At 35.8% G+C, this 27,916-nt stretch overlaps 1 protein-coding gene, 2 long non-coding RNA genes and 1 pseudogene across 3 annotated transcripts; 2 read left to right on the top strand and 2 right to left on the bottom strand.

Moving 5' to 3' along the window:
* The first annotated feature begins 333 nt into the window (after positions 1–333).
* LOC113342819 lies at positions 334–1,121 on the top strand. Its single transcript, XR_003356868.1, has 3 exons — positions 334–467; positions 711–839; positions 1,069–1,121. It is a non-coding gene; the product is annotated as an uncharacterized LOC113342819 (long non-coding RNA).
* Positions 1,122–1,419: 298 nt separating this feature from the next.
* Positions 1,420–1,865, top strand: LOC113342834. The gene is made up of 2 exons (XR_003356874.1): positions 1,420–1,474; positions 1,588–1,865. It is a non-coding gene; the product is annotated as an uncharacterized LOC113342834 (long non-coding RNA).
* Positions 1,866–9,237: 7,372 nt separating this feature from the next.
* LOC113342839 lies at positions 9,238–15,519 on the bottom strand. The gene is made up of 6 exons (XM_026587239.1): positions 15,506–15,519; positions 14,554–14,791; positions 11,176–11,866; positions 9,775–10,938; positions 9,561–9,682; positions 9,238–9,408 (listed from the first exon to the last, which is right to left on the bottom strand). Exons 1-6 carry the CDS (start codon positions 15,517–15,519, stop codon positions 9,238–9,240), a joined length of 2,400 nt encoding a protein of 799 aa, XP_026443024.1.
* A 1,337-nt stretch (positions 15,520–16,856) lies between these two features.
* On the bottom strand, positions 16,857–18,044 carry LOC113342838 (annotated as a pseudogene).
* Between the last annotated feature and the right edge of the window lie 9,872 nt (positions 18,045–27,916).

The raw sequence follows: 27,916 nt of genomic DNA, 5'->3' as shown, positions 1-27,916 counted from the left end.
CTGTGTAGACATATTTCTAAAATTCATGAATCCAGGAGGACTTACAAGTTGATTTAGGCATACTTAGGGTATATCTCTTGCTTCCTTTTAAATTTTGAGACTACTTTGATATGATACTGACTGATTATCTTGTCTGCATCTCACTTTTAGGATCTTCGATCTAAACTGGAGGAATTCTTCAATGCACAAATGGCTTACTTGTGCGGATAGAATAGAAATCATGGTAACTCAGACTCCAGTCTTCACTTTTATTTTTCTTCTCTCTTTTATGTTGGTTTGCTTACTTTTCTTGAATTGTTGAGCTTACAACAGATGCTCGGTAAGATTCACAGTTTCTTAAACAAAGAGATTCCAGAAAACATGATTGTGAGGATTTCACATGGCTACATATAGTTCCCAATTCTCAAAGGCTGTGGCTCATGAAAACATGACTGCGAGGCAACGACAATTAAGAAAAAGGAATTTAGGTAACTCACTCTGTCTCTCTCTTTCTCTTAGTTATTTATTACTAATTTCAACTTGTAGTTGATTCTTCCTGCCAATCTTACATGCTCAAGAGTTACGACAACAATGCCACTCAGTCTTAGTTACATAACCACTTCTAGGACAATGATACTGCCAAGGGAGCTAGTGTTTATTTGTGCAATGATGTTGTGCTTATTTCAGTATGGGTGAAGAAGATGTGTTTGACCTTTACTGTTTTGTTGTAGGAAGACTGGTGGAGATGAGGAACGAATGGCAGCCATTGCAGCTTACATGAAGCTTAATTGGCAGGGCCTTCAGAAGAAGGTTGTCTTTGTTACTGTTATTACAGATCTCAACACCTTCCATCGCACATGGTGAGTTCCTTATTCTTATTAGTGTGAATTAGTACATATGTTGCTTTCACGTTATCAGATCAATCATTCAAACTTGCCTTTCAAATGAGTGAATCATTTTATCAGAAGAATATTTTAGACCATGCCTTTGATGTACAAAAATGGAATCAGTTTATTCATAATACGAACGAACCATAGTTTGCTTGAGGATGATCTGTGAGCTTATACAATCATTCTTTTTTTGTTTCAGGTTCAACACTGGTGTCAACCAATGCTACTGCCCTTCGGACGAGGTTTCCAAGACGGCGTTGGTTGATGGCCTAGAGTCTTCCCAGATTCGCGTGTTTGGTTTTCCCGTCAGGCCCTCGTTTTTTCGGCTGTAAAGAAAACTGCAAGAGCTCTCGGAGAAGCACTATTCAGTGCAGAACTTGGTAAACCAATTGGACAGATCACCATGGAAAGTCCAGTAAAGGTAATAGGTAATTCACTTGTTCTGTATATCTAACTATGTAGTCAAGTGGGATTGTTTTTTGATAAAATCAATTTTAGATGCTTTTACTGGAGTCAATAACAGTTTTCTTTGTTCACCACAGATCAGATGATCCGAGACCCAAATGGAGAAATGGATGGGTGCTTGTGACTGCATTATAACCAAAGTATGGAGACACGTTTCTTCTTATTAGTATTTTCCTGGAAACCCATTGGTTACTTTATCCATCTTTACTTGCATTGTCTTGTTTTTAGTTCTTATGATTATTATTTTTTGTAGGCTGGACTTGGAACAATTGCGGAGGCCTTGATAAGGGGCCTTCCAATCATGAAGCAATGGCTAGGCAGTTGTATTGCAGGCTCTGGTGTTGTGTTGGTGCAGTCGGTGTGTCTAAGGGCTAGAAAGGTTTTACTAAAACAAAAGTGTTGTTAGATTTTTAATTTTTTTTGGTGTTGAAGTTCTGTAAAACTGATCTTATGTAGTAACAAACAACAGATCTTGTCTTTTTTTTAAGAAATGATGTAAATGATCTATGTGATATCATAAAACTTGATTCAGTTTTTAATTTGGTTCATAATTTGTTTTAGTATCAATTTTAATTTTAATTTTAATTTCAATTTGGGATTATCTAAATCGAAATCGGCCAGATACTTCCGGCACCGGCAAAAAGTTTGGTAGCTCAAAAATATAAGCAACCAACTTCAGGTATTTCACTTGCTCTATTATTATGGTTGGTCTATCTATGAAGCGATCGGCATTTCACTTGCTCTATTATGGTTGGTCTATCTATGAAGTGATCAACGTTTTACTTGCTGTATTTTGGTTGGTCTAGCTTTAAAGCGATCACTATTTTGCTTGCTCTAGGGAGGTCGGTTTAGCCATGAAGCAATTAAGAAAAGAGACGCTACATGATAGTTGTTTGATTACTAAAGCGATTGCCTAGCTGCTCTAGACTTGTAGAAATCCCACCTTTAGCAACTCGAGAGCGAGAGCCAAATTAAGTCGCTTTAAGGGTTAGAGCGACTCAATATGGGCTTTTCCAACCAAAAATGCCTGGTCGCTTAATCCAACTTTTCTTGTAGTGTACTAGGACTGCTAGGAGCTTGAGGCTGAATCTTTTCCGCTGCTCATGATAAACAAATATATCATATTCTGTGTTGGTAAACTCTTACGCAAATTACAATCGCATGTTTCTGAAATATATGCTCTTTTGATTTGATTTTAGGTGTTCAATGTGATGTCTGGAAGAGTACTTTGCAGGTATGATATCTGGGTCTTCAATAATATGATTTTCCTCTCATTAACAAATTGCAATCGCATGTTTCTGAAAATAGGGGTTTCCCTGTTGGCGGAGTGAGTTTTCATATTAGATTTGTGATTTCCTTTACCCATCCAGGAACAAAAGAATCAAAAAAAATAATGTATGGATCTAAATTCTATGGACCTAATTGCAGTGCAAAACGCCCGCCAGGTATACAGATATAAAGAAGGTGATGCTAATCTCTAAGCCTTAATCTCTTCTTTACCCTTATTTGGCAGCTATGTTATCATTGATACTGTTTTATCACATTGCAGGTAGCTTAAAATTTGTGAGCTACAATATTTCGTTGATGTGAGTTTTTACATTGCTCGGGAAATTGTGTATGGCTATAAATAGTCTTCTACTAAGCCAATTAGATCAATTTATTGCTTTGGAGAGTATTATGATTAAATGTCTGCATTTGTACTAGCGTGTAAAGACTATTTTTTTTTGTTACACCAGTAATAAGTATTTTAAACATATTATTATCTTTGTTTCCTCTATGCAATGGAACATGTTTGCTTGAATGTTGTCATAATGTTAGTTCATCCATATATTCGTGTGTATCTGCCTCAGTTTAGTCAATATGATACTGCAATCATACATTTGTATTGATACTGGATGTGAGGAAGTTTTCAAAATACCATCCGACGATCATTAGCTTGCTTTGCACTTTTATGGTTTGGTTTGCTCTTTCCTACAACTCTAATTTACACCATAACTGTCCTATTTAATTAGCAATGCATGAGGGGCTTATATTTATATGTTAGTTGCAGGACTATTATGTTGCTGCAAACTTGCACACAATGATAATGGAACTGTGGACAACTGTAAAGATCTAGAGAGATTTGAATATAAGGACGTCACAGTAAAAGACAGTGTTAAGAACCCATGGATAGTAGTATTGAAGACTTGGAATTGGAGAATGACCCCAGCAACGGAACCACCACCAATGATAGATGTCAGGTACATTTTAAAATGTAAGGGATTTCAAAACTTTAGAAGAGTTCAAAATATTTAAGATATAAAATTTTATGTTCTACTTAGTGTGATTGGTTGATTTAAGGTCATCATTCTCCTCTTAGGAATGCTGAATCTGCACTAGACCATTCACCATTTTTAGGTGGTTGCGAAGTTGGGATAGATATGAAAACCGAGATATTTGAGGCCTGTAGCAAGCTAAAAAATATGTGTCAGGTATGCTCTTCTTCGTCAATTTGGCTAGAACCACAGGTTAGACTGTTAATCTTACTGATTTCCCATCTCTGTTAAGAACAATGTATAGTGGTTTACTTATTGAAGACTTGGACCATGACCACCCCAACAAAACCGTTTCCTATGACAGATATTTGGTTACATTTTAAGAAGTAAGAGACTTTTAGATTTTTGAAAAAGTTCAAAATATTTAAGATATACAGCTTTTCTCTTCGACTTATTGTCATTTGTCATTAGTAATTGATTTGGGGGTTATTGTGTTGGAGTATGTGGCTCGATAAACACCACATATGTATAGCTAGGATAGTCCCACATGAATAAGAGGAGTACATGTGGCGCTTAATAAGCTTGGGCATCGAGGCTTTTTAGATTAAAACCCCACACCTACTGCAACAGGTGGTCAAGTGGGAACAGTATCGTTGCTATGTGGTCGGGCCCAGAAATAGGGTCCGGCGGTCCGTGAAGATCGTGACATATTGTTCTTCACTTAGGAATGCTGGATCTGCACTAGATCATTCACTATGTTTGGTCCAGCTACATCAACCAGAAAGAAAGTGGAGTCTAAGGAAAAGCCAATGACCCCTTATGCACCTCAAGTGAAAAGCAGTATTAGAGCATCAAAAACCATTGTTGCATGGAGCCTACAATTTCCCTTGCATAAATATGATCTAATTGAGTTCTTTAAGCATGCCGGGTAAGTTGTTGATGCGCGCTATAAGGATGGACATTAAAAGGGAACCTGCTGTATTGATTTTGCTATTGATGAAGCTGCCAAGAAGGCATTTTAGTTGGATGGTCAGCACTTGGGTAACAGGACAATCAAAACACCTGTCCAAGGTAATCCATGGATGGATTGTGTTCACAGGTATCCTGTTCGCGAGTCAGATTCAGACCAAATAATCAAGAGAACACATACCAAATGATAATCCGATTTAAAGACTCAATAACCTAGAAAAATAAAGCTCCCACGTTGAACGGTGAGGAAACCCTCGTTTCTTATTAGCCGAAATAAACCTTTTGTGGCTTTGGTGAAATGAGAGTTTTTGTGAGGACATTTGGTGACGTATGATAACACAAAAGGAAATCTCAACTTACCGCGTTTAGTATATTATGGAAGTCCAAATTCAATTCGGAAGTCAAGTACCTATTATAGTAGTACTCTTTTTTCCAAATTAATACATACGAGAAGAACAAACACCCACATATTTCACACATACATTCTGCGAAAATAAAAGAAATAAATAAATAAAAGCTGCGCATAGGTCATCCATATTGCTTATGGTGAATAAAATTCGTATCGAGGGGAAAGCTCCGCGCACACCAAGTAAAAAAAAATGCCCGGTGCGTAGCAGGGGCACAAATCTAGTTTAACTTAATGTAGTTAGCTAACTTTTTGTTGAATAAAGTGTTCACTAATTTAAAATTGGAAATTCTAAAGGTTAAATATAAACTTGATACTTAAAGTGTTTGTAGATCGAGTTCAGTAACCAACTCTTTCCATATACATACTGTATTGCCAGAGTTTTGAATTGCTAGAGCAAATCCACATTCAGAGGAAAAATTAATAGCAGAAATTGAACAGAAAATTTGTTACAACATAAACATAAGTTTCAACCAATCTTAAATTTCTCTGATCTCTACACTCAAGTCAGAAATCAAGCAAAAGATTTCATAGGAATTTCATCAAACAGAAACTTTTATTCATTTGAAACAACTAAATCTAGTAGAAATTTCATCAAATAGTAATACTACTTTCTGAAAGAAAACCCAACGCCATTTCATTCGCAACCTGTATTTCATAAACTATCCTTGAGGGATAAAGATGATATATACTTAGATATTTGGATTTCTGGAAGGAAAAAGGAAATAAGTGATGAAGATGATATATACTTAAATCTTTTGACTTGCCAAAGGAAAAAAGAAATACTTTTGAGAGGATAAGTCATTATGACAAAAATATTTTTATTGTATTTGTATATGATGATTCTCGTGATAAGCAAATATCTGGTTCTTAACCCATATCTCCATTATCATTTTGCAAAGAGAATTTTGATTTACAGAGTAAATATACAGAAAGAGAGAGGCGGCGAGGTTTTGTTAGAGACATGGATTCCCAACCTTATACAATATGTATGTATATATATGTTGGGTGGTTTTCTTGTTAAACCCTAAGAACTAATCTGATTAAGCCCAATGGCACTGGACCGGCCAGTATTTGCTAGTACTATAAGTGGGCCGAGTAGTTGATTTATATCTACCATGCCATACGTACTTGAACCGGCGAAAACCTTACGGTGTGTTTAGTGGCAAAATTCATAATTCTTAGAGATATATAATACAGGAAACTAGGCGCAGGCCCAAAAAAATAATATTCTTATTGTCAGGCCCAAGATTAATTTTAGTTTGTGAAAACTACAGGGAGACCCATTGTCCCAGACTTTTTCACTGTGAAACCCACACTCAGAAAAATACAGGCGCGCACCCATTTTTTGGAAGAAAATTATTCTCAAACTCATAATTTCTGAAATTCTGCTTCGGTCTTTTTTTTCTTTCTTTCTTTCTTTCTTCTTCATCTTCTATTTCTTTTCTTCTTCCTCTACATGTGTAAATCGAGAACACAAAGAGGATGAAATTCAGAGATGAATCTGGTTAGGGTTTACTGTGAGATTGAGTAATTGATTTACAGAGATGAGGAAAGGGTTTGTTGTGGTTATGTTGGTCGAAGAAATTAGGTTTTTGTTCTGTGATTTTGAGAGAATAATGATGTTACAGACAATAAGGAAGAACGGGTTTGTATCAATTCGTGAAGGCAGTAAAGATTGAAGAGGGTTTTGATAGAATTGATGATGGAAGAAGTCAGTGGTGCTGAGTTGAAGTCCGATGATGGAGTTGGAATCGATCTTATTAGGGATTATTCTCCCACTGTATAATCGATGCTGGTTATGATGGTGAGATTGAGAATTACAGAGAATTACAGATAAGTTCTCAGGTTAGAATGTCAATTGAAATTAGGTCTCCAAGTTTAGAGAGAATTGTCAATCTGTTGGCTTGAGTTAGTGGTAATTTTGATTGTAAACTCTTTGAATTAGTGATTCAGAACTTGATTTGAGTTGTGCAGTTGGTGGTTATCAACAGAGGAGTCGGGATTGGTGTTGTAGTTCAATGTCGAACAGGTGGCCGAGATGGTTGCAATTGATGATGTGACTATGGGTCTAATTGCATGAAAGAATATGGAATTAGTTTCATGAAAGTGGATGCATAACCTGTTATGCATCCGAAAACATGACTGCATAATGCATTATGCATCGAGAAAATTGTTGCATAATCTTTTATGCATCGAGAAAATGGATACATAACCTGATATGCATTATTTAAATATGGTTGCATCAATTTTTTCTGTACGAACTAAAATCAACCAAAACAATGGTTAAATAACTTGTTATAGATGCATAACTTTGTTATGCAGATACATAACTTGTTATGCAGTCGAAAAAATGGTTGCATAATGTGTTATGCATCTTTTTTGGAGGCTGCATAATGAATATGCAGTCAGTTTTCAAAAAATTTCCCTAAAACGATGATCACCTCCGATTTTTTCGTGAAAAACAAAAATTTGATATTGTTGTTTGTACTCGTTGCGTAGCTCTCTTAAAAAGATTTCCAACGATATAAAATTTGTAAAATTACAAGGCGCGGATTTTTAGATATGTTATATTCAAGTTGCGTTGCCAATTATACCCCTGAAAAATTAGGCTGCATAACGATTTATTCCTGAAAAAATAGTATGCATAATAAGTTATGTATTGATTCTTAATAATTTTGGGTGTCACGGTATCTAAAATTAATTGTGGGCCTGACAATAAGAATATTATTTTTTTGGGCCTGCGCCTAATTTTCCCAAAGTTTCTATGACACCCATAATTGTATGAAATTTTGAAAACTGTCTGTATAACGGGTTATGCATCCTAATTTTTCAGGGGTATAATTGACAAGCGAACTAGAATATAACATATCTAAAAAACCGCGTCTTAGAATTTTTACAAATTTTATATCGTTGGAAATCTTTTTCAAGAAAAAAGCGGAAGTGATCATCATTTTAGGAAATTTTTTCAAAAACTTGATACATAACCATTATGCAGTCACCAAAAAAGATGCATAAGACATTATGCAGATACAACAAAAAGATGCATAAAACGTTATGCAACCATATTTTGGTTTATGCATTTACTAATTTAGTTATGCAACTGCTAAAACGATATATACACCTAAAAAAATAACATCACAAAAAACAAAAGACGCATAACGAATTATGCAATAATTTTTTCGACTACGTAACAAGTTATGCATCCATTGTTTTGGTTAATTTCAGTGCTTACAAAAAAATTTGATGCATGATGCATGCAGCCATATTTTTGGTCATATCAAGTTATGCATTAATGCTTACAAAAAAGTGGTTGCATAATGCTTTATGCATCCATATTCACGACTGCATAATATGATATGAAGATATTATTGTAGGTGCACGAAAAGTTATGCAATCTTTTTTCTTTGTTGGTTTCAATATTAACAAAAATATTGGTGCATAACGTGTTATGCAACCGTTTTCTGGACTGCATAACAAGTTATGCAACAAATTTTATCGATGCATAAAAGGTTATGCATCCATTTTCGTAGCTGCATAAAAAAATTATTCAACCATTATGACCAATACCAGCATATTCGTAACTTCCCAACTTTAATGATAATCAATAAAAGAAATTGAACTTATTTTCTTCCGGTAAGTCGGTGGCAAAATGGACCAGCTAGCAAAATGAGAACTCGTGTATTCTGGACAACTAAACAAGACTTGCTGCTAAATAGGAAATTTATTACGGTATGAGCAATGTAGTTAATATCGGATATCGGTTCATCTCGGCCGCGACCGATACACTGGTACGATTTTATATCGGGGATATTATCGTTGAAATATCGGTCTAATATCGGTTCTAAATTTACGGATAAAATATAATAGATACCATCAATTTTATCAAAAAAAACAAAAGAGTAACTTCAATAACTTTAAAGTTCAATACTTAAAAGGATAATTAAACAAGTTTAAAGTTCAAACCGGAAACAAGAGATTAACTTCACCAACTTTAAAGTTCACAAACTAAAATGGTAACTAAAAATAGATAACACAATTTTATTCTAAATAATAGATATCATCATCTTCAGTAGCTCCATTAGCTCCATCAAGTAGTCCATTATCAGTGTCTAACATCAATTGATCAGTATCATAGCCATCATATTCAGAATCGGTTGGGTAAGTAGACTTGCTTCGAGAGCTACACGCACCCCTACTATCAACTGGACGACTTTCTTCGCCAAGAATATCTTGAAAATCATCCAAAGTCATGTAAGTTCTGTGGATCCAACTATTCATCATTTTCATCATGCTCATCAAGAAAAATAGGGTCACGAGCTTTCCCATCATCATTATATTCTGCAATTTCTTTATAACGACGCTGCAATTTTTTGTTATATTGGATAAATACACTATCATTCAATTTTTGTTGTGTTATGCGATTCCGCTTCTTGGTGTGCAACTGAAATACAAAAAATAAGTAACTAAACTGATTGTTTCATGCATTCCAGTTTGTTGTGATAAGAACATACATTGTTGTTTCATGCATTGTTAAAATTTATGACTTTGCAAAGAACATAATGCAACTGTAAAGATAGAACAAGTAAGACTCACATTTTGAAATGTGCTCCAGTTTCGCTCACATGGGGAAGCAGAAGAAGTAAGACTCAATACCCTGATTGCAAATTTTTGTAGGTTTGGGACATCGATTCCTCCATATGTAATCCACCAATCATCTGTCATAAACATGAACAAAGTAGCTAATCAATACAAACCTATTTAACACAAACGTAACCAAATTTTAAACTTAAAGTACAGGAAAACTTACGAGGTTGATCTTTGTCTCTTCTTTTTTTGCAAGTCTGACTTCCTAGGATTCCATAAGCATCGATGTACATTCTCAATTCAGTTATTTCCATCTCAAGTTCATATTCATTGGTTTTAAGCTTTTCCATAGCTGTATGAAGTCCCCTTTTGATTTCTATGTACTTTGGACCATTATCCATCAAATGAGCTGGAATCTTATAGAATATGGAAGGATTTAGATAATAAGCCGCACAACGTAGAGGATGATTAAAGTTATTCTTCCATCTCTTATCAAAAACAGCCTTAACTATAACCCAAGTATCATTATCTTCAGCCAAATTCTTCTCAAGTTGATCCCTTGCTATTCTCATTGCCTCATAAAAAGAATGCATTGTAGGTTTGCGTTCGATATCCACTAATCTTACTACCTTAACTAAAGGCTTTAGCACCCTACAAGAGTAATCGACATCTTCCCAAAATTTGATATTTGTAACAATTTTAAGTGCATTTACTCCCACATTTTCTCTTGCAAACCTAGTTTTTACCCACCTATCATTCACAAACACCATTTGCAGAGGAGTTTTATACTTTTGAAGACTCTCTAGTGTGTAATATTGAGTTGCAAATCTAGTTTTTGTAGACCTATGTAAGTCTGCACTAGTCAACTCCCTCATTAAGCTCAATACTTGAAAATGAGCATAAATATATGTAACTAGTCTCTTACCTAGTATGACGGCTGTCTTGGTTCTTGGAAGCTTGGAACCAAGTTCTTCTAGCATCAACTGAACACAATGAGCACCACAAGGAGTCCAAAATATATGTGGGTATTCAAGCATTAAGTCCTTCCCTGCCTTTTTGAAGTTAGAACCATTATCAGTAATGAACTGAACCACATTTTCTGCACCAACATCAACAATTACCTCCTTTACAAGCTTACGAATGAAATCAGCATCATTGGTTCTATCTGAGGCATCCACGGACTTCAAAAATACTGAACCTTTAGGACAATTCACCAAAAAGTTAATAAGATGTCTCTTTTTCCCATCCGTCCAACCATCTGACATGATAGAACATCCAAACCTCTTCCAATGTTCCCTAAAGGTATCAACGAACATCCTCATTTCTTCTAATCGGTCCTTGAAAAGATTGGTACGAATCTGATGGTAAGATGGGGGGGGGGGCATAGCTAACATCAACAAAAAAAAAAAGTCAGCACATTATGCAATAGTCTGCAATAGTCGGCATATTATGCAATAGTCAACACATTATGCAATTCCAGACAACACAGATGTTATGAGATTTCTAAGAAGCATGTTATATCATTCACACATTTAACAAGCAACTAGTTCTGAATAAGCAAGCATCAATCAAGGAACAAGCAAGGAACTAGTTCATCAAGGAAAACAAGGTTTGACAAAAATACCTTTCCCATAATCACCAATTGCAAAGATCATTTCTTTGAAACTTGGGCAACGAACGGTATTAAATGCCACTAAATTCTCAGTCATCCAAGATGATATGCATTTCCATGCAGTCTTTAATAACTTCTCTTTCACTACACAGTTCCTTTCAGCGGTGACCTTTAGAGTTTTCTTGTGATCTGTCCTCATATATAAATCAATAGGACCTCTTGTATTACTTTGGGTTATTCGCTTTCTCTTCGTCTGATTTTGAACATGTAAATCAACACCACTACCACTGCCAACATTGCCATCAATTTCAACTTCTTGTTCCCCAACATCTGTGTCAACATCAGAGCCTTCATCAGAGTTGAATGTACGCTGGTACACTAAATCAATGTTAGCCCTATGAGCATTTTTTGTCTTCTTTACAGCAAACAACTGATTTACTTTGTTGATAACAGAAGTGGTTGCATTCGGACATGGTGAAGTATTCCCTGACTTTCCTACGAGATGCTCCTTAAGCCTTGTGATTCCACCACCACGGATTAATTTGTTACATAACAAACATGTAATAATATTTGGATTTTCTGGGTCTTTGCGTTCACCCCATTCCCATGCCGGATCCCTAGCTTGCGTAGAAGAAGGCAATAAACCACATATATTGTTTGTGGTGTTTGCATTGGATGCACTAGAAGAATTCATAGCCATAACCTAAAACATAAATAGCTAATAAATCAACCAAAATAAAAAAAAAACAATAATAAAGAAGGTCTATTAATAAGAATGAACCCTCAAAAATAAGTGGGTTTTGAAGATGTTGACGAATTTAATTAATCAAAGCAAAAAAAAAAAGACAATAATAATCAATAGTCTCTGAGATTTCAAAACCCTAACCTTCAATTAATCAATAGTCTCTGAGATTTTTAGATGAAGAACATCAGCTAATCAAAAGTTCCTTCCTTAGATTGGATTCTCAATGATGATATTTGAAGAACACGACTTGCTGAATCAGGTATTTGAAGAACACGATCTGTTTTTCACTTCATCTCCTCCACAGTTCCTTTCTTTTCTCTTCCACAGTTCGACTGAAAACAATCGAATGAAAATTTTAGGGATTTAACCTATACCGGAACTGAGAAACCAAGATTACCCTTACACTTTACACAAAATGACCGGTACCGGTTAATTTCGGAAAATATCGTTTCGTCCGTATCGGCCGATTTTATCGGGTAAATATCGTATCCCCGATATCCTTCATACCGTACCGTTCTAGACCGGTATCCGAAATTTCGGCGATATATCGGCCGATATGGCCGATATTGACTACACTGGGTATGAGACGAGAGGTATAAGAATTTTGTAGGCTTTCTTACACTTGTCTACTTCCACATCAGGTCATCACCCATATATACACCTCCTTCCCTGAATAATATCAACTGACATGTTATTATACCGAGAGAACTCCAAAGAAATCTATAAATTACAGTTGCCAACTTTAATACTCTCATGCTTAACTATATTCTGAACTATCTTATTTTCCACCTAGTGGGTCCATTTTCTGTTAAGTAGATAGTTGTTTAATTTACTCTTATACATCTTTCGCAGTTCTCACTGGATTAGCAGCATCATGTTATGCTTTGCAGCCTCACCCAACACATGAATACATGAACACATGCTTCATTAAAATAATCCAAACTCACTTTCAATTTCTTCTAATTCCTTTCCTCATCTCCATCCACCATCTCACGATCATTCAACAATCAATTTAGTTGAACAACAACCCCATACAAACCCAATTTTGGTCCATGTTTAGAACTCCACACATCTGTTGATGTCGCTTGAATTCATTGTTGTTGTTGCCAGTGTAGAGACTTAGAACGACCACTACCAATTTGAGAGAACAAAATCCATGCTAAACCCCAGATTCGATTGCAGTTATAAGACGCAAATTCAACACCACCAGCTTCTTGATTTCACCTCCAATTTCATCGATGTATTGCTGCATCTATTTCTTAATTGAGAAATTCCATTTACCCATGCTTGAATCAAATGAGAACTCCACAGGGCACGAGCACTAAACTCACAATTGCATCTGTTTTATTACCCAGCTTCGGTGCTGCCAATTGACTCTTCTCTAATACTACCAATCAACGCCATGGATGAATCACAGATGATCGTCTGGTCTCGAGAGAAAGTAATGAAAATCCATTTCAGTTTGAGATTGAATTTTTGTTCGGTCTCTTAATTCTCTGGTCAAAACTCAGCCTCTCTGTATCTCTATATGTGTCTCTGCTCAAAGCACAGATCGAAACCCTAAAAAGCGTAAAAGAGAAATTGAAATCGAACTAAACCTCAAAAGTAAAAATCGAAGGCGAAATCAATTGGCTCTACAATACTGATACATCGGTTTTTGATTTGGAAGGAAATCTCCTCTCTCTATCACGTCTTCTTTGATAAAATAACTAAAAATAAATAAAACATAGTTTTAGAAACCTCGGATTTTTAGGGGCGACCCAAAAGGAATTAGGGGTGACACTAAAAGACAAAAAAGATCACCCAAACGTAATCCTAAGCTACCCCTTATCTCTGATTTTTCGAAATGACTATATAATCGGGAGCCTACACCATAATCGGTAGGTTAGAGGTGAATCGGTAGGTTAAATTGAAACTGTACCTAACGATTATAGTGTAGATACTTCGACTAATAATCCCTTTTATAATCGGTAGGTTATCCAACATATATGACTACCGATTATAAGTTGCCCCAAAATGAGTTTTTTTCTACAATCCTTCATGTATTGAATTTTGAAACCCGGTATAATCGGAAGGGAATACAACTTAACAAGCTACCGATTATAAGTAGTCCCAGATCGAACCCTTGCCATATTCCATAGGTTTTGAGTGTACAAAACCAGCCATAACCACTTGGTTCGTGTTTTGGATGCAACGTTAATCGGGAGTTAAATATATTACAAAACCTACCGATTATAAGTTGCCCCAAAATGAGTTTTTTCTAAAATCTTTTATGTATTGAATTTTGAAACCTGCTATAATAGGAAGGGAATACAACTTAACAACCTACCGATTATAAGGAGCCACAGATCGAACCCTTGCCATATTTCATAGGTTTTGATTGTACACAGCCAGCCATAACCACTTGGTTCGTGTTTTGGATGCAGCGTTCATCGGGAGTTAAATATATTACAAAACCTACCGATTATAAGTTGCCCCAAAATGAGTTTTTTCTAAATCCTTCATGTATTGAATTTTGAAACCTGCTATAATCGGAAGGGAATACAACTTAACAACCTACCGATTATAAGGAGCCACAGATCGAACCCTTGCCATATTCCATAGGTTTTGAGTGTACACAGCCATCCATAACCACTTAGTTGAACACCTTCTTGAACTGGTTGTGATTGAGAGGCACATGGTTGAACACCTTCTTTAACTGGTTCTGATTGAGGGGCACTTGGTTGAACACCTTCTTGACTTGCTTGTTGAGTTCCATCTTGAGCACTTGAAGCGGCTTTAGCAGTCCTAGCTCTCCTTGCACTAGCTGTCAAGTTTTGACGCCTTTGCTTTCTTGCACTATCTGAGGCAATTGCATCTTCGACTTTTCTACCTCGCCTATCCCTAAACAATGCGAAGGTAGAACAGGTTAGTAAACTATATAATCGGAAGTTAATCTAAATACACCGTTCCCGAATATCCATATTCGATTGGTTGAGTAAACCACTAGCTTCCGATTATGAACAACCGGAATCCCCAGTTCACTAAACCCTACCAAATACAAATAATCGGAAACAAAAGGAATTTTTGGTGTTCAAATATGTTTATCTACACCAAATAATCGAAAACTAAATTTCAACACAACCTTCCGAATAGGAATAATCGAAAGTAATAAAAAGTATAACCTTCCGAATAAATCTCAATCGGAAGTCTCACAAAACTAATGTCTACCGAATATGCATCACTTTGTGTCCAGAAACTATTAATATAGTTCATCCTAAACAATCGGAAGCAAATTACACAACATATCAACCGCTTAATACGTCTATAATAATTGTTCTTCCCTAGTATATTCGGAAGTCAAAAACACAATTACATTCTGATTATGATCGATTTAGGCCTCAATAATGAAAAATGTTCAATAATCGGTAGGAAACCTAAATATTTAGCACCCGAATATAACGAATGTTCTTGTGAAATGAAGAAATCGACAACAATCGGGAGTTTAAAACAATTACTAACCTACCGAATATGGGTAATAACCGAAAAACCTAAAAAAAATAATCATGGATTCGACGAATTGAAGCAATATAAAGCAAATTAATGGTAGAATCTTACCTAATAGGCGCCATTTCAAGTTGCTGGAGAGTTTGGCTTTGAGTATCCTACATCAGGGGTCGCATCTTCTTCGCATTCTTCGGGTTCGTGAGTTAAAACCTCTTTATTACGGGCATGCAGTCCAATGTTTGGATCCTTACCGCGACAAACATTTTTGGTTTTAGCTTTCTGGGATTCCTTTTTTTTCATCTTTATAGAGAATAATCGACGATGATTCGATTCGACGATTAACGATGTATAGCGAGGAGAGGGGGAGAGTTTTCCTCTCTGCAATCAGAAGGAAAGAGGAGAAGAGGAGTTGAAGTTGAAGTTGAAGTTGAAAATAAATGAAATTAAATGAAATGAATTCAGGTTGACTTTGGTTTTATCTGTCAAACGGTTAATAATCGGTAGGCATTACCACATCATAAGCTACCGATTGTTGAGTAGCCCAAAATCGTTAGGGTTTGTTACTTATATACCTACCGATTATAGGAAGCCCCAAATCGAACCACTGCCATAGATTTCGAGGGTACAAAGCCGACCATAACCATTTGGTTCGTGTTTTGGATGTAGTCATAATCGGAAGGTATATGGATTACATAAACTTCGGACTATAGGTTTCCCTAAAATAAGTTTTCTTTTAAAATCCTTCATTTAATGAATTTGATAACCTACCATAATCGGGAGGTATTGTTACTCGTAGCTTTCCGATTATGGGAAGTCCCAAATCGTTAGCTTAGACAGGTTTTAATTCGACCGATTATATAGGAGCCCCAAATTTCACCATTTCAAAAATCTAAAGATTTCTAATTTCTATACTTTAACAATCAGTAGTCTCTTGAGGATCTTGTTACTCCCGATTGTTATAGAAGACAGATACGAGTTTGGCACATAAACAAACTTAATCGGTAGTGTAATCTAGTTAATAACCTTCCGATTAGGTATTTACAATCGGGTACAATATAACTTCAGATTATGTAAGGGCATTAACGTATTCTCCGTGTTTTTGGACATCCCTTAACGTAGTGTATATGTTGGGAATAAAAAAATCGCCCCTAATTTCTTTTGGGTCGCCCCTAAAAATGCCAGGTTTAGAAAATGTGGGTTTGGGAATAATTTTTCCTTAAACGGGTGTGAGCGTGAACTTTTTTGAGGATGGATTTCTCTGTGTAGAAAATTTTAAAAATGGGTTTGGCTGTAATTTTCACTATATAATTCCATGGAATTACTAATACCGGGAGCCATGAAAAACTGCATATAATTCCATGGCAAAATTCATAATTCTCAGATTTATATAATTCCAAACTAAAAAATCCACTATCATTCAAGACAAAGTTATTTAGAAACATTACCGCAGCATCTTATACGCTCATGTTGCAAGGTAATGTTTAATCACGCCCCGGTCTTCATCCAAATGGAAGTTGGTTATAGAGAATTTGGGACTGCTGAAGAAGGGATTCAGATCAAATATCTCGTAAACCCGTGCCTTGTTTTGTAACTCCTCCACCTTGACTTCAACCTGGATAAGTCCAGCAATAGACCCTTTTACAAGTTCTTCAAAGTGCAATGCATCCTTCACCAGCTCACGCAGTATGTGAATGAGAATACCGTTGTGATCTTTCTTAAATGTCAAGTACTTTCTGAATCTTTGCTGCAAAGCTATCTGGACCCCAAACTTTTGTGTTGAAATGAAAGAATCGAGTAGAACCCTAATTGCCATGTCCATGTCATCCTGTTTCACATGTTGTCTTAGGTGCATTCTTGCATGTGCCTCAGACATCCTTATTATCGACTCTATATGCCTAACTGCGACTGGAACTCCTTTTCCTTGCGATAACTCTATACGTAGCTCCGCATAAATTTCTGTGACCTTGTTCAAGTCAGCATCAACCAACCTTGGGAACACATTCAACTTGGCATAGGCTATATACTTCTTAAGCATATCTTGGGGAAGTATCTCGGGATCAACTTGCTCAGCAGATGCATCCAGATCTTCTTGGGAACTGCTCATACACATATCATCTAATTTATCGCCATTACCTAAGTTAGCGCCCTTTGGGCGTGACCTGGAATGACTTTCCAAAACAAATTCAGCAAGCATCTCATCCAACACTGGGTCGACCACATCCTTAACAACACAGACCACATTGAAACGAGAGATAATTGGATCTGTAAGTTCCACATTTTGCGTAAAGGTCTTGGAAGAATCATATCTTCCTCCAATTGGATTTGCAGCAGCAATGACTGAGCAGCGAGCCTGGAGTGAAGTGACAATTCCAGCCTTTGATATGCTAATGCTTTGCTGCTCCATGGATTCATGGATACTCACTCTATCCTGATCATTCATCTTGTCAAACTCGTCAATCAGGCAAATTCCTCTATCAGCAAGGACAAGAGCCCCTCCCTCAAGTGCCCATTATCGTGTTATGGGGTCCTTGTGCACTGATGCTGTGAGCCCACCAGCAGAAGGTCCTTTACCAGTTGTATAAATAACCTTCTGCGCTGTTTTCTCAACATACTTGAGGAATTGTGATTTTGCAGTTTCCGGGTCACCAAGGATCAGTTATGGTCATATATCTTTGTATATTTTTTTCGTTTTTTATCTGTTGTAATCCTTTATAAGTTGGGTGCTTTTACCCATTGCAATATACTGAGAGAATTTATCTCATTCAGAGTTGTTGTCTTTTTCTATATAAGTAAAGGAAACTAACACCAGGTTTACATCAATACTATCTAACAGATCAACCACAAATACATATCAGCATAATGATATTTTCTCTCAAAGTTATAAAAGTTTTAGTAAAGGTTTCCTCTTTAGGGCACAAGTTAAGATGAAGAAATCGGGTCCTTCGACGATTTCAGAATGAATCACTATTTTATTTTTCTTTAACTCTGTGCTAATGGGTGAAATTGCTTGTTAGTGATCCCTGGTCCTTTCTATGATTTCTGTTGTTTGCTTTATTTGTCAAATTAAGATGAAATAGGAAGTTGAATTATAAGGAGAAAAAAGGGAAACAACACAGATTGTTGTATCTGTTGGTTAAACTTCAACATAAAAATCACTAACAAGCTGGTTAGGACAAGATTAGGAAATTGATGTAATCCTAAGGGAATTAGAAGTCATCTAGTTCTAAGAAAAGGAAAGACATGTAATAAGGTAATAGGACTAGGAAAAGGAATTCATAGTTCTATAAATATATGATCACCAAAGTTGTGGTTGATCATAGGAGCAAGATTAGAGCTTGTGTTTAGTTTTGAGAGATTTTCTAAACATCAATAAAGAGAGTGTCTTTATATAAGATAAGTTTCATCTTGCAGTTGCCATTAATTGGTGTCAGAGCTTTCTTCTGAGCCATGGAAAACGAAACCACCATTGTGGGTGCAAAACAGTTCACGCCACCATCAATACAAGTTCCAATCCTCAACGCCACAAACTACACAGTATGGGCCATGAGAATGAAGGTACTGATGAAAATCTACAAAGTTTGGGAAACAATTGATCCTGGTACATTGGACCCAGAAAAAAACAATGTTGCCATTGGATTGCTCTTTGAAGCAATACCAGAATGTCTTGTTCTACAAGTTGGTGAACAGGAAACTTCAAAGAAAATTTGGGATGCAATAAAGGAACGTAATCTCGGAGCTGATCGAGTTAAAGAAGACCGTCTGCAAACCTTAATGTCTGAATTTGAAAGAGTGAAGATGAAAGACACTGATATTATTGATAGCTTAGCAGGAAAGCTATCAGAGATAGCCTCAAAAGCTGCGTCACTTGGACAATCCATTGATGAAGATGAACTGGTAAAGAAGTTTCTCAATATTTTACCAAGATCCAAGTATATTCATATCATAGCCTCTCTCGAACAAGTCTTAGATTTAAAGAAGACTAACTATGAAGATATAATTGAAAGATTGAAAGCGTATGAAGAGAGAATCCTTGATGAAGAAACAATGGAGAAACTCAAGGAAAACTCTTGTACACAAACTCTTACCAACAAAACTCTGCGACAAGAGGAAGAGGTCGTGGAAGAGGTGGTAGAGGAAACAGAGTCTGAGGAAGGGGAGGAAGGTTTAACTCACAAGATAGAACAACAAGTCAGAATGATCAAAACCAAGGGAAAGAAAATAAGGATAGATCAAACATTATTTGTTACAAATGTGATAAACCAGGACACTTCTCTTGTGTATGCTCTGAAAGAATACAAAAGATGGAAGAAACAAACAAGAATGAAACAAGAAAAGAAAATACAGCTCTTTTCATGCACGAAGTTGTATTCTTAAACGAAGGTAAACTAATACCAAAGAACTACGAATCAAAGGATGGAGAAGAAGGAATCTGGTATTTAGATAATGGAGCCAGCAATCACATGACTGGTAAGAGACACTAATTCTGAACTCAATGAGAAAATCAAAGGACAAGTGAAGTTTGGGGATGGATCTTCTGTAGAAATTGAAGGGAAATGATCAATTCTATTTCAGAGCAAGACCGGAGAACAGAAGCTTGTCACAAACATCTACTTCATCCCAAACTTACAGTATCTTGGTGGTAAAATTTGTAATATTGTCATTATTCATAGTCCTAATCTGATTTTATTTTTTTGTTATGAGTGGAAGTGTGGAACAACTTAGCTGTTAATATACTCACCACTTTGAATGTTTGATTGAGCATTTATCAAATGTGGTCCTGTTTTTCATTGATCTTACGATAATTTCTCAGTGAAAATATATTGTCATGTTTTTTTTTTTTTTGTCGTTGTTGTTTTAGCATTGATTTTAGCAATATTGTAATGCCAACCGTATGGTCAACATTCCAAATCTCCAAATTAAGCGCACAAAAAAAACCGGAAGTTTAATTCACAAATACCACCGATGGGTGAGAAAACTGTTGTCACCAAATCAGGTTATGGTTGGATTGATTAGCAACCTTTCCATTTGATGAACACGGACGAAATTCAAAAAATATGCATGACGACTATATATTAGTAGTCCCTCTTCTGTTTGTGCCAATGAATAAGAATAAGAATTGCCAGGAAAAATCATGTTTAGAGTGACTAGTGAATAAGGTATAAATGTTTAATTTCTAGTCTCAATATTTTCTTGTACCTCTAGTTAATGAAGTATCCGTGAGTTTGATTCAAGACATGGCAGACATCCTTCTAAAATGTGAGCTGCATATTACCTAAAATTTCTCTACAAAGACACTTTTGGAAAAGCAACATTCCTAATTAGGCCAGCTTTAGGGTTTGGGCAGCTTTTCATTACTCTTTACCTATGAGGGATATGATGAGATGTCGAGGAATTCAGGTGGAGAATGATATATGTGTGTTGTGCTACTTTGTAAGGGAGTCTTCTGATCATATTTGCACTAATTGTTCTTATACTTTTGAGCTATGGGATTCTTTCTTTAAGGCTTTTAAAATCTCATGGCCTTTTCCTGGAATTTTAATCGAACTGTTTGATGCTTGGTCATGAAATGGTTTACAAGGGAGAGGGCAGAAAGTATGGGATATCATTCACTTTGCAATATGCTGGATTACCTAGGATGTGAGAAGTCATCGTGTCTTTGGAGAAAGACACAAGAGCACAGCGGAAAACATTGATCTAGTTAAGCAAAGAGTGGTGTGTGAATCTGACTTTTTTAAATTTGTTGATCCCAGTCTCATCTGGAGTAACTGGGAGTTGCTTATGAGCATGTAATTGTAGCTCAAAGCCTGTGTGTCTTTTCTTTTTTTTAATATAATCTTTTTACTTCAAAAATAAATATAAATAAATGACATCCCCTATGAATATCCTTTAGTTTGATGTAATAACATTTTAAATGGCTTCAAGAATTAGCTCAAGTACCATATGATCTATTAGCTTTAGTTGATATAATTTCTTCAACTTCTCTCACAAATTCCGGTGGAGACATATGGTCGACTTCAGCATCTAATATGGAATGTAAATTTATTAAATACCCTTAGTTTTGGCACTTAATAAATATATCCTTATAGAACAATATAAATACCCCTATGATTTTAATATCTTATCCATTAAAAAATAGATTACCTTAATATCCTCACTTACAATATTATTTTCCATTTAAAAATCTTATCCACTAAAAAATAGATATTTCTATTATTTCACATCCACCAGCAGCACCATTTCACCACCACCAACAACACCGCCGCCACCACCACTCCACCACCACGACCACTACGCCACCACCACGACCACTACGCCACCACCACCACTTACTAAATACAACCACCAATAATATTTCACCACCGCCACACACCACCACCATTGTTGTTGTTGCCGCCACCGTTGCCGCCGCCGCCATCAATATTAGGTGTCAACAACTGAAGTTGATCCAAAAAATCAAAAGTTCAAAAATATTTGTCAAATTTGGCTGTTGATTCCATTTTTCTATTGTTGATACACAAACATTGGTTGTTGACTAAGGTCAATTTCTATTGTTGATACACAAATATTTGTTGTTGACTCCTTACACTAAGATCAATTTCTATTGTTGATACACAAATATTGGTTGTTAATTCCATTTTTCTATTGTTGATACACAAACATTGGTTGTTGACTCCCTAAACTAAGGTCAATTTCTATTGTTGATACACAAATATTTGTTGTTGACTCCTTACACTAAGATAAATTTCTATTGTTGATACACAAATATTGGTTGTTGATTCCATTTTTTTTTTGAAGCATAATTCCATTTTTCTATTGTTGATACACAAACATTGGTTGTGACTCCCTAAACTAAGGTCAATTTCTATTGTTGATACACAAATATTTGTTGTTGACTCCTTACACTAAGATCAATTTCTATTGTTGATACACAAATATTGGTTGTTGATTCCATTTTTTTTTTTTGAAGCATAATTCCATTTTTCTACTGTTGATACACAAACATTGGTTGTTGACTCCCTAAACTAAGGTCAATTTTTATTGTTGATACACAAATATTTGTTGTTGACTCCTTACACTAAGATTAATTTCTATTGTTGATACATCAATTTCTATTTTATATAAAATAAATAAATATAAAATAATATGGCCTCAACAACCGAATTTAACATCATAATATGGTGTCAACAACTGAAGTTGTTCCCAAAATATGGTGTCAACAACCCAAGTTGATCCAAAAATAAGGTGTCAACAACCAAAGTTGATCGATTTCGCTTGTTGACACAATAAGTGAAAATACTCCAAATTTTTTGGGTCAACAATGGATGTTGATCCCATCCATTGGGATCAATAATGGAAGTTGATCCCAGTGAACGGGTCAACAACCAAAGTTGATATCAAAATCTGGTGTCAACAACCAAAATTGATCCATAAAATTGATGTATTAAAATTAGTGAACCTGACGTGATTCGAACACGCATCTTCCGACTTGAGTCAGTTGTGATAGGTTCATCTTGAGACATCGCTCGATGAATTTACATAGTACACTCGCATACACACAATTTCCAACTGCAAGAAATATCATAGAACTAGGTACAGAAAAATCCAACATGCAAAACTATATAATGCTTACAAAATAAATTAATGTCATATAAAGGACATAAGCCTTTTACCTGGCGGAATTGAAGTGCAGCTGTACTAATCCAATCCAGTCCAGATGGAAACTCTGGCACAATTTGAGTAGACCCCCTTGCATAGAAAATATAAGGATGTTAGAATCATACAGCTAAAAATCCCTACTTGTCGCAACAGAAAATTACCGGATATTGTACTTATATTTCTACGCGTTTAAACCGTCGTATGTTACATCAATTTATGTACATTTCTATAATAAAATCTGACGACCAGAAAGATTCACTCATACTGCACTCGAACACGCGGTAACAGTAGCTCGAATTATTAACCTTTCATTTTATTTGTTGCAAAAAAATAAGAACTCTCATCCCTTTCCAACAAACCCACATCTAAAAGCACCAGTATTGGAGCAAAAATAAACAAACAAAAAAATTCGTTATACCTTGGTTCTGTCCAAAAGCAGGACGACAGACCCCAAACAACAAGTTCTGCTTCTGCATAGCTTTAGGAAACGTATACTGCATTTGCCTGAACATCCAAAATTCTTCCAAATTCAGACAATGCTACATTCAGAGATGATACTTAAGAGACTAGTTTAGACATAAAACCGACATAGAACTTTCACCGTGTTTACCAAAATATACAAAATCCCAATGTTGTAGTCCCAAAATATGTAACTGAAACCAAAATAGTTACACATTTAGCCAATTCGCCAAAAGAAATAAAATCCGGACATCCATCAAAATTTCAAATCCTATATCCAAATTACTAAATAAGAACTCGAAACACCCAAATACCTATCGTATTAATAGTACTCGGGAGATACTAAAAATTGGAAAAAGAAATCTACTTCTTCATAGTATTAATACATACCTTCTTCATCGCCGCCGCCGCCGCTATCACCATCATTATAGATCTGGTACCTTCCACCACCATCACCAACACCATCATTTTCTAATAAATCTATGATAGATTGAAATACATACCTCCTTCATCGCCGCCGCCTCCACCATTATTATATATCTGGTATCTTCCTCCATCACCACCATCATCGTCTTCTAATGACAATTTTAATTGTCTCTTCCTAAATTGATGCAAAAAGATCTTTAAGATCTAACTGTTATCATCGACTTTAGGTTTCAATCCAAATCTGATATTATCGAAATTGAATCTGATATTTCTAATGAATTTAATTACAGAAGTTAGTTTGTCGTTGATGTTGTTTGGTGGTGGTGGTTGATTTGGTGGAAGTATAGGAGGTGATGGCAAAGATGATGTTCCTGAATCTGCAGCGACAGAGGAGAAGGTGGTAGTGGTGGTGGTAACGACGATGAAGGCGAGACAAAACATTTACATCTGCAAATGAAAATGAAATGAAAAAAAGAAGATACTCGATGGATGAAGGGTAAATATGTATTGTTGTATAATCTTTAATGGAGTCCCGATGGGCTTTGGATGAAGAGGGGTATTTTTATTGTAGGACAAGGGGTATTTTTAAAACGATTTTTTGGGGGACCACGATTTTATTTTGGGTAAAGACATTAGATGTAAATCTAGGTCACCCCTTATCTACATATTTATATTAATACTTAAATTACCCTCCTGATTAATTTTGGGTGATGATTAGTTAGTGTTAATAATAGTTAGTGTAATGATTAGTGAGATGATTAAGTTAAAGATAATTAGTGAGATTAAAAAATCAGATGGTTTTTTTGTTAAAGAAGTAGAATTATTGAGAGAATAAAGTTAGAGAAGATGAAGAAGGAAAACATTAAAAACGATAGATTTTACCAACCACAACCGGAGGAAGGGCATTTGGGGTACCCAGGTATGCTTCAAACTTAGATAATGTTGGTTGAATTGCTCTAAACTTTCAAAAAACATGAAATTTTTTATGTATATTTGGGCCAATTCGGTTACCATATGTCAAGAACATGTAACCGAACACACTTGAAAGTGTAGTTCGGTTACGTTTTCCAAACACGCAGGTTACCGAACTCGCTCGTTAATGGAGGTTTTGGTCGTACAGTTTAATGTTCGGTAACCTAGGATAAAATGGTAGGTAACCGAACTTTGAACATAACAATTTATTTGAGTACATCTTGTGTGTTCGGTTAGTTCGCAAACTTCAACGCAACCAAGTTCCCAATCGAACTGCAGATTAAAAGTAACCTAGTGTTAGAAGTTCGGTTGGTTCGCAAACTTCAACATATTTTGTGAATCAACCGAAATGGGCTTATATATGCATATATGCAATTAGGAAAACGTTCGGTTACTACGAAATTTATTTCTTGGCGAATTAGGTAGAGTTCGGTTACGAAGTTTCAAAGGTAGAGTTCGGCTACAAAGAAAACTTAACATTTTTGCGAACGAACCGAACTTGTGGACTTCTCATTATTTTCATAAACTAATGTCCGGTGATATCCTTATTTTGCGAAAGAACCGAACTTATGGACTTGTGTTGTTCTAATACAAGGAGTTCGGTTAAACGTATTTTTTTGCGAATCAACCGAACTCTGAGTTCGGTTAAGAAAAATTTAATTCGTGATAACCGAACTTTTCTCTGAAAAAACCCTCTATTAAACCTCTCCGCAACTTCCATTTTCAACTCATTTTAATGATTACTTCTCATTTATTCAACCAAAAACGAATGACAAGTAATGGGTTTGTGAGAATATCTTTGTTAATGTTTTAAATTAAGCTATATATATATATATAGTGGTGGTGGTGGTTGGTGGTGGTGGTAATCGGAGGTTGGTAGTTGTTATAATCGGAGGTGGTGGTGGTGGTAATCGGCGGTGGTGGGCGGTGGTGGTGGTGGTAATCGGTGGTTGGTGGTGGTGATAATCGGAGGTGGTGGGAAGTGGTGGTGGGAGGAGGTGGTGGTCATATACACATATAGGTGGTTATTGGATTGGTTTTAAATTAAATTAGGTTAAGGGTATGTTAGTCATTTCAATGCTTTAGGACATCCCTTATAACTATAGGAAAGGTGGCCTAATAAAACCATGGTCCCCTCAAAAAAACCATGATCCCCAAAAAATCGTTCAATTTTTATTGTAGGACAAGGGTATTTGTGAAGCCCGTCAGAATTGAGGGCAATTATATAATTCCCACATATGGAAATCGGTACCTTGATTTCCGAATTTTATGAGCCCAAACAATGTTTAGTTCCGGTATAACCCAAAGTTTACTGACCGTTTGATGAGACTGATTGATAAATAAAGTGGAGAAGTTCTATCGTTGCAAAGTTTTTTTCTTTGTGTAATGTACGATGTAAATATGGATGTACCAGAGATTCACATACCAATAGCCACAACTTATCAAAGCGTGTGCAACACATGTGCAGGTCAGGATATGCGGTCAGCCAAACACATCAATCATCCGTTAGATCAAACGAATAAGATTGAAACGAAAGGTAGAAGGTGATCCCATGAACTAAAGGGCAGATCTATTTCCTCCTCCATATATGGAGCCTCAGTGAGGAAGAGAAGGAAATCAAGAAACCAAACCCTAAACCAAGTAATAAAAACAACAGCAGCTGCAGATCCTTGTTTACCAATTCCTCAATAGCCAACCTAATTCAAGCAGCTCTTTCTTCGTCTATGATATGATTATCATTAAAATACATCTTAGCAGCAGCAAAATCCTGGCAGAAGATTGTTCCATCAATAGAGCATCATCAGCAAACACATCTTTGCACTATGACTTTTCCTCTCAAAAATCTCAAATATCTTGGGTTTCTAACCTCAAAAAAGATAATTTGTTGTGTCTCCTCCTTTTTAAGGATCTTCTCCAATAACAAAGGAGATAGATCGTTTCTTGATGTTTAGTTTTCTTGGAATTTTCTCTTGGTTTTTGTTTATACGTTTTTATGGGATTCACATAGTTGTTGGATCAGAGAATTTTCTGTATTAGAATGAATTTTAGATCCGTATAATGTTTGTTGTTTTATATTAGATTCAAAGTATTATGCCTCACCCTAATATGTATTATTAATCATATATTGTGATGCTATATAACTTCAAATCAAACGATCTGTTACCTAAAAATCACAAGAAAAATCATGGCAGACGGTTATCAAATTGCATCGTGTTTGAGAATTATAAAATGAATTGGAAGTTAAGATAAAATAGGAAGTTGAATCACGAAGAGAAGCGGAACAGATACTAATCTTTTTCTGATTTTTTTTTTAGGAGTGAGTATGATCACTGGTTTGAATTTTTTATTGAGCAATGGACCAAATACTGTGATCTACATTTTATCTCAACTTTGAAGGATTGGTGCAAAATCAAACAATCCTTTGGAAATTTACAGTCATGGAGTGGATGCCTACCCTATTACTAGCCAGAAAAAAGAATTTCCAATAAAATGAATTTACAGTCATGTTGATGAAGGATAATGAAAACAAAAAACCAAAGTTTACTAATCGGTAGATGATACTGATGGATACCATGTTAGTATCAGTAGTAGATGTGGCAATGAGATCATGTTGTATTCCTAACTCAACAATCAATTACTGAACTTACCAAACTTATCTCAAGTTGCAAACTCTAGGTAGTTTCATGTAATTGAGCGGTTGAAATATAACTATCACATACCTTGATAGCATCTCGTAGCAAACTCCATCAACAACACTCTTTTCGTACTCCTTTTTTATTTTATTTTAAATGTTTCTCACCGACGACAGTGAACATCATCACGATAACTACCGGTCACCGTTACTCTGTTTCACCACAGCAAACCATCAGAATCTTACCGCCAAGAATGGAAACATCGAACCATCTTCTTCACGAGAACCACCAAACCACCAGTCGATGAAAGAAATCAACATCTTCCTCTCGCCTGAAAAACTCTTAAACCATCTTCATACCCATGAATATCAGCAAC

Source organism: Papaver somniferum, unplaced genomic scaffold (assembly GCF_003573695.1).
Source record: "Papaver somniferum cultivar HN1 unplaced genomic scaffold, ASM357369v1 unplaced-scaffold_48, whole genome shotgun sequence".
In the NCBI taxonomy this organism is placed as follows: domain Eukaryota; kingdom Viridiplantae; phylum Streptophyta; class Magnoliopsida; order Ranunculales; family Papaveraceae; genus Papaver; species Papaver somniferum.
This window is presented reverse-complemented; position numbering and strand designations above follow the sequence as displayed.

Coding starts and splice junctions, on each gene's coding strand:
- LOC113342839 (XM_026587239.1), bottom strand. Junction 11,867..14,553: donor CACAACCAGTTCAAGAAGGT/GTTCAACTAAGT, acceptor TTTATGTTTTAG/GTTATGGCTATGAATTCTTC. Junction 10,939..11,175: donor AATTGGTGATTATGGGAAAG/GTATTTTTGTCA, acceptor TGTTGATGTTAG/CTATGCCCCCCCCCCCATCT.